The 14,974-nt window shown below is 46.3% G+C and overlaps 1 protein-coding gene across 4 annotated transcripts in view; it reads right to left on the bottom strand.

Annotated features, from left to right (window-relative positions):
* Positions 1-8,706: 8,706 nt before the first annotated feature.
* Positions 8,707-14,974, bottom strand: part of LOC142250600 (uncharacterized) — a 64,083-nt gene continuing 57,815 nt past the window's right edge. For all 4 annotated transcript variants that reach the window (XM_075322783.1, XM_075322787.1, XM_075322786.1 and 1 more), the window contains one exon: positions 8,707-10,120. In XM_075322783.1, the coding sequence (XP_075178898.1) occupies positions 9,950-10,120 (171 nt within the window). In that variant the 3' untranslated portion in view covers positions 8,707-9,949. The remainder of the gene's footprint in view (positions 10,121-14,974) is intronic.

Raw genomic sequence — 14,974 nt, 5'->3', positions numbered from 1 at the left:
TGTCAGCAGCAGATCTTCGCCCCATAAGTGTGTCATGACCACATTTTTTGTTAAAATTTTATTTTCCTATTTTATTTCTCTAAAACCAGGGTGCGTCTTATAGTCCGAAAAATACGGGTAATCTCTGAACTTGCAGTGGGTGCTCAGCTTTCTATTGAGAGCAGGGGTCCTGCTCAAATGTTTGAGGTTCGAGGTACCCATCATCTTAGTCATTAATCCCTTTGATAATTGAGAGAGGGAGCATGGAGGGCTAGAAAGCATGCTGTGTCATAGTAACAGAGAAGTCATTTGGGTGGGAGCCATTCATGTGAATAGTCATGCAGTCTGCGCTAAATAATTCCCTCTTGTGGCATGATGTCACCAGAGCTGCTCCAGAAATCCTGCACATACTCTAATGACTACTGTTAGTATAGTGTATGTAACATATACTATGAGAACCATCTCTGGCCTTATCTGCGCAGTGTATGTGTTACGGGGGGCTGTCTGATAATAACTGAAAGGAGTATCAGACAGTCAGGGTCCACCGTGCAAAGACTTTGCTGCAGATTATGGCAGAGTGCAATACCTCTGTTAACTCACAGAAGGATATAATAAGTAAGTAAAGCAATTCCTCCCTTACTTGGAGGGTGTGTGGAATGATCTCTGTTAATAATCACAGAGACAAAGGCAATGTGTGCGAAATGGCACCTACCTAGGTCCGCTCTTCTAGTGGTGCAAAAGAGACGAACAGCAGCGTAAGCCGCACAAAGCTCCTACCTGCGTTCGCTCCACTAGTGTGCGAGGACACGAACCACTAGATATGGCACCTGCCTAGGTCCGCTCTTCTAGTGGTGCAAAAGAGACGAACAGCAGCGTAAGCCGCACAAAGCTCCTACCTGCGTTCGCTCCACTAGTGTGCGAGGACACGAACCACTAGATATGGCACCTGCCTAGGTCCGCTCTTCTAGTGGTGCAAAAGAGACGAACAGCAGCGTAAGCCGCACAAAGCTCCTACCTCTGTTCGCTCCCCTAGTGTGCGAGGATACGAACAACTGCCAGACGCAGTATAAGGAACGTTACCCTAGCGGCAACGTCCACCTACGAGTAGAATCACAAGGCCCAGCCAGACCATGTGCCTCAGGCACCTGCCTATGTCCGCTCCCCTAAGAGAAAAGGATACGGACAGCAGCCGAAGCTGTAAGGTATAAGAACGCTACCCTGCCGGTAGCGCTCACCTAGCATAGACAGAGGAATGCCTAGAGGAACGCGCACAGAGCGTCTACTCATATGCATGAACCAAGAGGACTGAGCACCATGCGGCGTGTGTCAGGGTCTTATATAGACTCTGTGCCTCATCCAAGATGGAGGACACCAGAGCCAATCCGCTGCCAGAACGACAGGAGTGACGTCATGCTGGCCTATCACCGAGCAAGACGTCACAAGCACATGACCAGCGACCAATCGGCATAGAAGGTGTCAGAGACATGTGACCTCGTGTCAGCGATGATGTCACCCGCACATGTGCAATGGCTCCAAGATTGGACTTAGTCTCCGGCGCTCGCACATGTGCAGTAGCAAGAAATCTGGACTTAGTCTCCAGCGCTCGCACATGTGCAGTAGCAAGAAATCTGGACTTAGTCTCCAGCGCTCGCACATGTGCAGTAGCAAGAAATCTGGACATAGTCTCCAGTGCTCGCAGCAACCGTAACAGTACCTCCCCCTCAAGGGCCCCCCTCCCGGCGACGCAGGTAATCGGCAACTAAGTCGGGAGCATGGACAGCCTCCTCAGGCTCCCAAGAGCGATGTTCCGGGCCATAGCCCTCCCAATCTATCAAGAAGAACCTGCGCCCTCTAACCATCTTAGAACCAACTATGGCTCGTACCTCATAGCTAGAGCGAGAGGAATCAGAGGCAGGAGAGTGCACTTCACGAGCGTGAGGTAAAATAGCCGGCTTTAGCAGTGAGACATGGAATTTGTCATGAATCCTAAGATGGACAGGTAACTTCAATTGATAGACTACAGGATTTACCTGTCGAAGAACCTCATAAGGACCCAGGAAGCGAGGAGCAAATTTGACAGAGCTCACTCTAAGTCTCACGTGTTTTGCAGAGAGCCACACAAAGTCCCCTGGAGAAAAGACAGGAGCCGGGCGACGAAACCGATCGGACACCGTCTTCATACGGTCCTTAGCTGCTTGGATCGACTCTTGAGTCCGATCCCAAACCTCTCTGGCATTAGTTGCCCAGTCGGCCACAAGAGGAGGAGGTGCAGCAGCGGGAAACGGTACTGGTACCCTAGGGTGTTGCCCATTATTGAGTACGAACGGTGTCTGCCCAGTGGCCTCAGCCAGCGAATTGTTAAGGGCAAATTCTGCCCAGGGTAGGAGGGAGGACCAGTTATCGTGGTTCTCAGCAACAAAGTGTCGAAGGTATATAATCATAGATTGATTGGTACGTTCAACCAAACCATTAGTCTCCGGATGGTATGCCGAAGAGAGATTCAACTCAATTTGCAGAAGGCTACAAAGATCTCGCCAGAAACGGGAAGTAAATTGCGGGCCTCTATCACAAATGATACGATCTGGCATCCCGTGAAGCCTAAAGACATGCTTGAGGAATAGTTTGGCTAGTACCCTGGAAGATGGGATTCTCGATAACGGTACGAGATGAACCATCCGGGAGAAATGGTCCGTAATGACCCACACAAATCTATGTCCCTGTGAACATGGAAGATCACCCACAAAGTCCATGCCTACCACCTCCCATGGTCTATCTGGCACTGGTAAAGGATGCAAGAGCCCAGCCGGTCTCTGCCGTAATGGACGGTTGCGAGCACACGAGTAGCAGGAACCGACATATCTCTTGACGTGGCTGGCTAAGTGTGGCCACCAATACCACCTCTCCAGTAACTCTCGTGTCCGCCTAATACCAAAATGCCCACCCACCTTTGAGGTGTGGGCCCATGACAGTATATCATTCTGTCGATCAGGCGGAACAAAGGTCTTGCCCGGTGGGATTTGGTCTAACGTCACAGGGGAGAGCGTATGAAAAACCCTGGAGGGAAGGATAAGACGAGGTTCGTCAATCTCTTCCTGGGTAGAAAGCATAGAGCGCGACAGGACGTCTGCCTTGTTATTCTTACTCCCAGACAGATAGTTGATGGAGAAGTGAAAGCGGGAGAAAAACAAGGACCAGCGGGCTTGGCGAGGATTCAGACGCTGAGCGGTTTGTAAGTACGTCAGATTCTTATGGTCTGTATAGACCTGGAAAGGATGTTTCGCTCCTTCCAGCAAGTGACGCCACTCCTCCAAGGCTAATCTCAAGGCGAGCAGTTCCCTATCCCCAATGGTATAGTTTCTCTCTGCCGGTGAAAAGGTTTTAGCAAAGAAGAAACACGGCCTTTTTCTACCTGCACCGTTCTTTTGATACAAGACCGCACCAGCACCCACTGAAGAGGCATCAACCTCTAAGAGGAAGGGCTTATTCTCATCGGGTCTTTGAAGAACGGGAGCAGTTGAAAAGTGTCTTTTTACTGCCTCAAAAGCCTGAGATGTCTCAGTAGACCAGGCTTTGGGATTAGCACCTTTCTTAGTCAAGGCCACCAAAGGGGCCACCAAAGTAGAAAAATGGGGTATGAACTGCCTGTAATAATTTATGAATCCTAAGAAGCGTTGCACCGCCTTCAAGGAATGAGGTTCGGACCATTGCAGGACAGCAGAGAGCTTCGCAGGATCCATAGCCAGACCCTCTTGTGAGATAATGTAACCCAAAAAAGGCAATGAGGACTGCTCGAATACACATTTCTCGAGTTTAGCAAACAATGAGTGCTCCCTTAAACGGGAAAGGACACGAACGACATCCTGACGATGAGTCTCCAGATCAGGAGAAAAAATCAGGATGTCGTCCAGATACACCACTACTGAGGATAACAGTAAGTCCCTGAACACATCGTTTACGAAGTCCTGAAATACTGCGGGTGCATTACATAACCCAAAAGGCATGACGAGGTATTCATAGTGACCGTCTCGGGTGTTAAAAGCGGTCTTCCATTCGTCACCCTTTCGAATTCGTACCAAGTTATACGCACCCCGCAGATCCAACTTCGTAAAAACTTGAGCTCCTCTCAGTCTGTCAAAGAGCTCCGAAATTAAAGGTAATGGGTATTTGTTCTTTATTGTGATTGCGTTGAGACCCCTGTAATCTATGCAGGGACGCAAATCACCCTCTTTCTTCCGAACAAAGAAAAACCCAGCTCCCGCGGGAGAGACAGACTTACGAATGAACCCCTTCTCTAAACTCTCTCTTATATAGGTCGACATGGCCTCCGACTCAGGTATCGACAGGGGGTAAACCCTGCCTTTAGGTGGAACCGAACCTGGGATAAGGTCTATGGCACAGTCATACGGCCTATGGGGTGGAAGAACCTCAGCACCCTGTTTGGAGAACACGTCAGCGAAATCCAAATAGGGTGTAGGTATGGGAGAGAGATCAGTTGATGCAACCGCAACGACCTTAGGTGGTAAGGGAAGACATCGGGACTGACATTTCGAACCCCAACTAATAATGCTGTCAGACTCCCAGTCAATGTGAGGAGCATGAGTCCGAAGCCATGGAAGACCCAGAAGGACGTCGTCTATACCCTCAGGCAAAACAAGAAAAGAAATCTCCTCTATGTGACCCTGAGACAGGGAAAGGCGCAAGGGAACTGTCCTCAATGTAATGGAGTCAGACAACATAGTTCCATTAACAACACGGACAGGAATAGGCGCCTCTAACATGATAGAGGGAATATTGTGTCCCTTTACAAATCCTGAGGACACAAAAATCCCGTCAGCTCCGGAATCCACAAAAGCCATAATAGGCCATGTATTCTCAGATAACGAGAGCTGACCTGGGATACAACACTTAGAGGGTGCAGAAGACGTCTCTAGTAACCCCCCTCTAATGGTTACTAGGCCAGGGAGTTTCCCTGACGACTAGGACACTTGTTGGCATAGTGCCCAGCCTGACGACATACGTAACATATAGGAGGACCAGACTTGCGTAGTCTGGAGGACGTATGACCTAACTCCATAGGAGTGGGAGATGTTTCAGATGCTGAGGAAGATGGTAGTGGACCCTCAACAACTGGAATAGCCCGATGCTTAGGGCGTGAGGAAGAGACCTCGAGTCTACGTTCCTTATGGCGTATATCGATCCTCGTTGCTACTGTGATCAAGTCCTCCAGAGAAGCAGGGACCTCACGAGTAGCAAGGGCATCCTTGACATAGCCTGCCAACCCTCTCCAGAAGATAGGAATCAACACCTTCTCTGGCCAATCTAGTTCTGCCACCAGGGTTCTAAAAGCAATGGCATAAGAACTAGTGGATAACGAACCCTGAGATAGATCTAACAGTCTCAGGGCCGCATCATGGGTAACCTGCGGACCCATGAATACCGCCTTAAGAGCATCAAGAAAGTCTTGATGTCTCAGAGTAACCACATCAGAGCGCTCCCATAGGGGAGTCGCCCATTCTAAGGCTTTGTCCTGAAGTAAGGAGATGATAAAGCCTACTCTGGACCTCTCCGTAGAGAAGCGAGAAGAGTTGACCTCTAGGTGTATCTGACACTGACTAATGAAACCACGACATGATCTGGCATCGCCAGAATATCTGTTTGGCAGAGCAAGTCGAGGATCATGTGCAGATGTCACCATGGTCTGAGGTTTATCCTCTATACTCTTGAGCCGTGACTCAAGTACTTGTATGTAACGGTGTAACTGCTGATATTCTGCCATAACTGCCAGACCCTTGGCTCAGTCCTAATGTTACGGGGGGCTGTCTGATAATAACTGAAAGGAGTATCAGACAGTCAGGGTCCACCGTGCAAAGACTTTGCTGCAGATTATGGCAGAGTGCAATACCTCTGTTAACTCACAGAAGGATATAATAAGTAAGTAAAGCAATTCCTCCCTTACTTGGAGGGTGTGTGGAATGATCTCTGTTAATAATCACAGAGACAAAGGCAATGTGTGCGAAATGGCACCTACCTAGGTCCGCTCTTCTAGTGGTGCAAAAGAGACGAACAGCAGCGTAAGCCGCACAAAGCTCCTACCTGCGTTCGCTCCACTAGTGTGCGAGGACACGAACCACTAGATATGGCACCTGCCTAGGTCCGCTCTTCTAGTGGTGCAAAAGAGACGAACAGCAGCGTAAGCCGCACAAAGCTCCTACCTGCGTTCGCTCCACTAGTGTGCGAGGACACGAACCACTAGATATGGCACCTGCCTAGGTCCGCTCTTCTAGTGGTGCAAAAGAGACGAACAGCAGCGTAAGCCGCACAAAGCTCCTACCTCTGTTCGCTCCCCTAGTGTGCGAGGATACGAACAACTGCCAGACGCAGTATAAGGAACGTTACCCTAGCGGCAACGTCCACCTACGAGTAGAATCACAAGGCCCAGCCAGACCATGTGCCTCAGGCACCTGCCTATGTCCGCTCCCCTAAGAGAAAAGGATACGGACAGCAGCCGAAGCTGTAAGGTATAAGAACGCTACCCTGCCGGTAGCGCTCACCTAGCATAGACAGAGGAATGCCTAGAGGAACGCGCACAGAGCGTCTACTCATATGCATGAACCAAGAGGACTGAGCACCATGCGGCGTGTGTCAGGGTCTTATATAGACTCTGTGCCTCATCCAAGATGGAGGACACCAGAGCCAATCCGCTGCCAGAACGACAGGAGTGACGTCATGCTGGCCTATCACCGAGCAAGACGTCACAAGCACATGACCAGCGACCAATCGGCATAGAAGGTGTCAGAGACATGTGACCTCGTGTCAGCGATGATGTCACCCGCACATGTGCAATGGCTCCAAGATTGGACTTAGTCTCCGGCGCTCGCACATGTGCAGTAGCAAGAAATCTGGACTTAGTCTCCAGCGCTCGCACATGTGCAGTAGCAAGAAATCTGGACTTAGTCTCCAGCGCTCGCACATGTGCAGTAGCAAGAAATCTGGACATAGTCTCCAGTGCTCGCAGCAACCGTAACAGTATGGCCATCAGTCTCACCGGGCATGCCCTGGACGTGGTGAAATCATTGGGACATCAATAATGTTGGCATAATTACAGCCTGGGCTACATGACTATGCACAGGGATGGCCCCGCACAGATGACCTCTTGGGGACATTTTGCATAATGCATGCTCGGGCTTCTAATTCATTTTTACAATATTCGTTTTCAGATTATATAAAGTATTCCTGTAAAGCTGTTCAGGAGCTGAAAAGCGTAGTGTTGGATTAGTGCAGTAATCTAAGACATGGGCTAATTTAAAATTTTGTTCAGATGGATTTTTGGAGGCATTTGAAAATTAGGAGGTCTTCCAACAGATACTGTTTTAGGAAATGCTCTTTTTTTATAGGAAACTGTTGGAGTTTTTCTTCTCCTAAAGCGTTTTTTCCCCAGCCTTTTCATTTGACAATGCAGAGTATGGAGTGGATTTCGGCTGCAGTATTGACTGTAGAATTATACAATACAACACAGAGAAAGGTCCGCCTGTGCAGGCCGGGAATGGCCCTGCAAGTGTCCGAGAAAAATTTAAAAAAAACAAAAAACGATTAAAGGGGTACTCCAGGGAGAGAAGACATTTTAATACTGTTCCTGTACACAAACTATAAAGATGAGATGCCCAGTGCAGCTCTATAGTCCTCACAATACCTGTAATTCAATGTGACAGCAGCCGCTCTTCACTGCTCCTCCTCCCCTCTGGGACGTTACATCACACATCAGTGTGAAGCTCCCTGCTGTCACTGTCAGCCAGACTCCTGATATCTGCTTCCCACAGTCAGAGAAGGGACATGGCTGCCTCCCCCTGTTCCCTGCAGAGAAGCAACTATTATCAGGGGATTGGCTGGTAGTGACAGCAGGGAGCGTCACACTCCTGTGACATAACGTCCCAGAGGGCAGGGGGAGCATGAAGAGCGGCTCCTGTCACACTTAATTAGGCTATGTTCACATGATGCATCTTTTCTTAAACCACAAAGATGCTGTGTTTTTGGCCCCCAAAAAAATGCACCCACCGCAAAAACGCATAAAAAAATGCATGCGTTTTGCCCAATGTGTTTTTTTTTTTAAAGTCAAATCTATTGACTAGAAGGGCTCAAAAACACAAAAGAATTGACATGCTGCATCTTAGCGGGATCTTCAAAACCGCAGCCAAAAAAAGATGCACTGTGCGGACAGCAAAATAGAAATCTGATAGACTTTGCTGGGGTAAAGAAATGCATTTAATTAGGTGAATCTTTGCAACCTCAAAAATGCACCAAAAACACAGCAAAAGATGCTGTGTGTGAACATAGCCTTACAAGTGTCTGAAGAATAATAGAACTATACTAGGCATCTCAACTTCATAGGTCAGGAGCAAAGGGACAGTACAACATCTGTTTTTATCTCCTGGAGTAAGTCTTTAAGGTTTCTGTACATTACTATGGGGATCATGGAGAACTGGAGGTAGAAATTTGTTGTATTGTATAATCATAATCTCTACTGCAACCAAAATCAGCTCTGCAGCTACTGACCTCAATAAACAGAATCTGAAAAAGCAAAGAGGCAGTGTAAAGCATAAGGGATGGAAAGAGCAAAAGCCTGAAATCGCTCAGTAGGTGGATTTCAGACTACCTGCTGCTCCACTGGACAATGCAGCTAAGCTCGAGTTAATCACAGCTGTGTCGAAAGAGAGAAGTCCAACAACAAAATTGCAAAGTGATAAAACATCTTTATTTTTATCAATATAAAAAAACTCAACGAGAGCATTAAATTATAAAAAAAATAATTTTTTATGAAGAAACAACTTTCCAACGGGTATAAGAGGCCAACAAACTATAACTCCTCATTGCTACTGACAATGAACACATTTTAAACACTGGAAACACCGGCTTTAGTGCCCCCTTTTGTCTCTAGGACAGAGCTGGCATAACCTCAGACTTAGGCTTTTCTGTTAACAAATGTTTTTTTTAACAAGTTGCATAAAATAACATAAGACCTTAATACAGTTTAAACCAGAAGTTTACTACACAGTATACACTATCTAAAAAAAGACACATCTGCAGTTTTTTCTCACTGACATGAAATTCAGAATAAACCTCTTATTTTAGGTCAAAATTATTTATATTTGCCAAATGCCAGAATAATGAAAGAGGTTTAAAAGGCATTTATATATAAATTCTGCAAAGTCAAAAGTTTACATACTCTAAGAGTACTATGCTTTTAAACAAAATGGGACAGCCCATATGATGGTGTCATGTCTTTGGAAGCTTCTAATAGGTTTATTGGCAACATGTGAGTTTGAGACACACCTTTGGATGTATTTTAATGCACACCTGTAACACACTGCTTCTTTGTGTAGCATCATGGGAAAGTCAAAAAGGAATCGGCCAAGATGTCAGAAAGAGAATCTGCACAAGTCTGAATAATCCTTGGGTGCAATTTCCAGATACCTGAAGGGGCCTCGTTCATCTGTACAAACAATTATACACAAGTACAAACAAGATGGGAATGTCCAGCCACCATACCGCTCAGGAAGGTGTTGGGATCTTTGTACCAGAGATAAACGTGCTTTGGTCAGATCAATCCTATTGAAAATTTATGGGCAAAGCTAAAGGCCGGTGCGAGCAAGGTGAGCTACAAACATGGCTCAGTTACACCAGTTCTGTCAGGAGGAATATGCCCAAATTCCTACCAACTATTGTGAGAAACTTGTGGAAAGATATCCAAAACGTTTGACTCAAGTCATACTAATGAAATGTATGTAAACTTTTGACTTTGCAGAAAGTAAAAAAAAAGAAAAAAAAGCCTTAAAACTGTCATTATTCTGGCAAATATAAATAATTTTGGTTCCTAATAGACCGAAAATGGGAAAGGTTTTTTTCTGATTTCATGTCAGATCATGAGAAAAACCTGCAGATGTGTCTTTTTAGTTAGTGTACATAAACTTCTGGTTTATGATGTTTTATCCCAGCCCATCCTGGAAGCCACGGATTTTTCGGGCAAGCTGCAGCCACGGATTTTTTGGGCAAGCTCCATGTCCTTTGGAATAATTGTTATTCGTTTAGCATGGATGCTGCATAAGTTGGAGTCTTCAAACAGCCGTGCAAGGAAGGCCTCGGCAGACTGCGGAGAGAGGAAATGTATGAGAGTTAAAATATCTGCCATAGACGTGACTGCTAATAATCACATGTCCGGTGTATGTGCAGCAAAAACACTATTTCAGGCCATTATAATAATAATAAAGTTGATTTTTATAGCGCCAACAAATTCCATAGCACTTTACAATCAGGTGGGGGCTTGTACAGACAAAAACAAAATAGCACATAGTTCAGCAGATACAGTAGGAATGAGGGCCCTGCTCAAAAACATACAATCCATGGGAAAATAGGGGGGCACAAAAAGTTGAACTGCAGTTTGACACTTGTGAAACGGACGTCGTCTCGATGTACCCCGCTCCAACCTTACCTGCACCCCGTTCCCCGGTGATTTTATGGATCTTCAATAAAGGACACTTGGACATTACTGGTGAGTGCGGCTGCTTCTTTTCTTCTGATGTTGTATGGAACTTTGCTTGTTGCAGCGCATCACTTCATAGTCCTATCCTGAATGCTTCAGTATCATTGTTACTTGAGTGGAGTTTTCAGTAAGCGGGTGGTGCTAAACCTCTACATTGTAACAGGTCTATCTATCCTGCAATTTCCATAAATCCAAGACTTTTCTTTTTTGTGCTACAGTTTCACGGTTGAGTGTCTAGTGGTTATATTACAAAGCTTTCCATATACACTGTTATTTTGGATTTATGCAAAGGTTGTTGAAATTACCATTTCAGAACAGATTTTATTTGTTGCGGTTATGACTCTTGAAAGAAAAGGAGGGGCAATATAACTTTTTTTATTTTTCCTTCAACATAGCCATAGGAAGGCTTCTTTTTATGTGGGACGGGTTATAATTTTGAATGACACCATTCACTCTACCATTTATTGTACTGAAGAAAAAAAAATCCAAGAAATAAAATTATGAAAATAAAAATCTGCCATTTTTTTAACTCTACAGTTATAATGGCCGGCTACATGAGTCAATGTGTCAGTGCGATTACTAGAATACCAAATTTGTATTTTTATTGTTTTTTTAACCCAAGTTGCAGGAAACCTTCAAGGGAACCCGTTATGTGGAAAAAGCCATTACTCTGCAGATCTGGGGTAAATCTGCAGGATAATAGCACTTGGATCCTGAACATTGGACTTCAATCCTCACAGCAGCGTTCAGGTTTCATTCACAAGGGTGGCGCCGCTGCGGCTTCAGCCTCCGTTCCGTGTATGGAGACTGTAACTGTGTTCCCTGACTGCCAGTTCCAATGATGAGCAGTTGTCAGCCAGTGCGGAGGGGCGGGTGGTGGGAAACAGTTGCCTCTCAGGAAACAGAACGGTGACTGCCAGTCCCCCCATCCTCCCCCGTGACTGAAGTTAATTTCCTCCTGGCCTCAAGTTAGATGTGAAAGCGCGTGGCAGGTACCACGCGCTATTAACCTGTAGATTAACCCCATATAAGCAAGTCAATAGCATTTTATTTCACGTGACAGGTTCCCTTTAACCCCTTCACGACCTTGGACGGATGGATCCGTCATGGTGCCCTGGTACTTAAAGGCCCATGACGGATCTATCCGTCATGGCGAAATCGCAGCACCAGAGCCCCGGTGACTGCGATCGGTTCACACAAACCGCAGATTCGAGAAGGAGGGGACCTGTGCCTGACCTCAGAAGGGGTGGTGCCTCCTCCCCGGACCTACGGAGGCTGTGATTGGCTGACGAACGCCACTCAGTTAATCACAGCCACTGTAATGTTTCAACCATTGAAAGTGGCTGAAACATTGAAATCCATCCCTGATCAGTGCAGCTGTAGCCCTGACCATTGGCTGGAGTTGGGTGACCTCAGCTGGATCACCCTCCCCCTGCTCCAGCAGCTCTGATTGGAGAGACCGGCCTTGTGACCGATCTCTCCAATCACTGTGGACCTGTTGCCGGTGACCGCCCCCCTCAGCTTCACTTCTCGGCCCTGAGCACGCCATTACAGTGAGTGTATACAGTGCAATGGCAGGGCGACAAGCTCCGGTCCCATGCTGTTATGTGACCAGAGCATGGGACCCGGAAGTTGCTGCGCTGCCATTGTACTGTATCAAACCGGCAAAAGCCTCCCGATCCCGCCACCGCCCTCCTCCATCTGCCACTCCTCTCCCCGATCTGCTGCCCGCACCCCCACCTGTCACCCCCGTGATGTGTGCTCCCTCACCTGTCACCCCCCATGATGTGTGCTCCCTCACCTGTCACCCCCGTGATCTGCTGTCCGCTCTCCCCCCACCTCTCACCCCCATGATCTGTGCTCCCTCACCTGTCACCCCCGTGATCTGTGCTCCCTCACCTATCACCCCCGTGATCTGTGCTCCGTCACCTGTCACTCCCGTGATCTACTGTCCGCTCTCACCCCCATGATCTGTGCTCCCTCACCTGTCACCCCCCGTGATCTGTGCTCCCTCACCTATCACCCCCGTGATCTGTGCTCTGTCACCTGTCACTCCCGTGATCTGCTGTCCGCTCTCCCCCACCTCTCACCCCCATGATCTGTGCTCCCTCACCTGTCATCCCCGTGATCTGCGCTCCCTCCCCCACCTCTCACCCTCCCCGATCTGCTGCCTCCTTCATCTCCTGTGATCCTGCTGCCTAGATCCATCCTGTAAGGTAACTATCCTCAATCTCACCTCCCACTCCCCAATTTTGTTGTAAAAATGAGAAATTGCTCATAAACTTTGAACCCCTATAACTTCCTCAAATTTTTTTTTTTCCCCCCCAAAATTGTTCTGATGTAAAGTAGACATGTGGGAAATGTTATTTATTAATTATTTTGTGTCATATATCTAGTTAGTTTTAGAGCATAAAAATTAAAAGTTTGAAAATTACAACATTTTTGCGGAATTAGTTTTTTTTCACAAAGAAACACAAAACATATCGGCCTAAATTTACCACTAACATGAAGCCCAATATGTCACGAAAAAACAATCTCAGAATCACCGGGATCCGTTGAAGCGTTCCAGTTATAACCTCATAAAGTGACACGGGTCAAAATTGCAAAAAGTGGCCGGGTCTTTAGGGTTAAAATAGGCTGGGGGCTGAAGGGGTTAAAAGAAAAAAAAAGAAAAATATGACATTTGCCATTTTCAGAGCTTTTCTTACTTCGATGGCACTGAGCGAGGACTTGCTTTGTGAGTGAACGGCTCTTCTTCTTGGTACCACTTTGGTGAAGGCACAGTGACAAAATATGACAATGCTGCATTTTTTTTTACTTTTCTTTATGGGAATATATATATATATATATATATATATATATATATATATATATATATATATATATATATATATACATATAACATTTTTTTTTTTCCAAGTATTTCTACAGATCCTTTATCATATGCTAATAAGCGTGGGGACTAGTACCAAGGGTGTTACATCCCCCGCCTAGCCGCCCTCTTAGCATGTTCGTACACCCACAGGGGCGTACTAACATGTTAGTCAATTCTGCATCACCAGCGGTGCCGCTCGTATCTGTGTTTGCGGTGACCGCTCTTCTGAATGCCGGGCACTTCCGGTCATGCACAATAGACCTCTCTGATGGCGGGTCGCGTACTGCACATGACTGAAAGTGCCGGGCATTCAGAAGCGCGGTCACAGCGAACACAGGTACGCGCTACACCACTGGTGATACTGAATTGAATAACATGTTAGTACGCCCCTGTGGGCATGCTAAGAGGGCGGCTAGTCTGGGGATATAAGGCCCTTAGGACTAGTCCCCATGCTCATTAGCATAAGATAAAGGATCTTTAGAAATACTTTTTCTAAAGATCCCTTTATCTATGCTAGTGTATACAGGGACGGTTAGGCAGGGATTAGCAATATGCACGTGGTTCGGGGTGCATATTGCACCTGACAGGTTCCCTTTAAGAGACCAGACTTTTACAAGACATGATGTGAAGATATTTAATACACTGAACTTTTCAAAATTCTAATTTTTTTCTTTGAAAAATAAAATATATTTTTTTTTATTCCCCTTAGAAGATATGAACCTGCAATGGTTTGTTCTTTTTACCATAAGATATTGTAGTATATAATAAAACCATTAATCTCCAATGAAGTAACAAATCGCTGCCACTGAACCCCTTAAAGGGAATCTGTCAGCAGGTTTTTGCTACCACATTATAGAGCAGCATAATGTAGACAAATAGACCCTGCATCCAACAATGTGTCACTTATTTACTGGGTACAGCGCTTCTGACACAATCAGAGATGTTTAGATTTAGCAATCCAGCAGAGCTCAGATCGGTCCTGCCCACACCAGGCTCTCTGTATACAATGTCAATAGACAGTGAGCAGATAATCACAAAAGGGGCGGAGTCGGAAAAGTGCCCCCACACCATCTAGTCACAGCAATGATAATCAACAGGTGCTAAAGAAGGGAATTTTGTTACTTACCGTAAATTCCTTTTCTTCTAGCTCTTATTGGGAGACCCAGACAATTGGGTGTATAGCTACTGCCTCCGGAGGCCACACAAAGTATTACACTAAAAAGTGTAAGGCCCCTCCCCTTCTGGCTATACACCCCCCGTGGAATCACGGGTTCTCCAGTTTTAGTGCCAAAGCAAGAAGGAGGAAAGCCAATAACTGGTTTAAACAAATTAACTCCGAATAACATCGGAGAACTGACAAACCGTTCAACATGAACAACATGTGTACCCGCAAACAAAACCAAAAATCCCGAAGGACAACAGGGCGGGTGCTGGGTCTCCCAATAAGAGCTAGAAGAAAAGGAATTTACGGTAAGTAACAAAATTCCCTTCTTCTTCAGCGCTCTATTGGGAGACCCAGACAATTGGGACGTTCAAAAGCTGTCCCTGGGTGGGTAAAGAAATACCTCTTGTCAGAGCTGCAAGAC

This window comes from Anomaloglossus baeobatrachus, chromosome 9, assembly GCF_048569485.1.
Source record: "Anomaloglossus baeobatrachus isolate aAnoBae1 chromosome 9, aAnoBae1.hap1, whole genome shotgun sequence".
Lineage (NCBI taxonomy): Eukaryota > Metazoa > Chordata > Amphibia > Anura > Aromobatidae > Anomaloglossus > Anomaloglossus baeobatrachus.
Note: the sequence above shows the minus strand (reverse complement) of the source record. Positions and strands in the feature narration are given on the sequence as shown.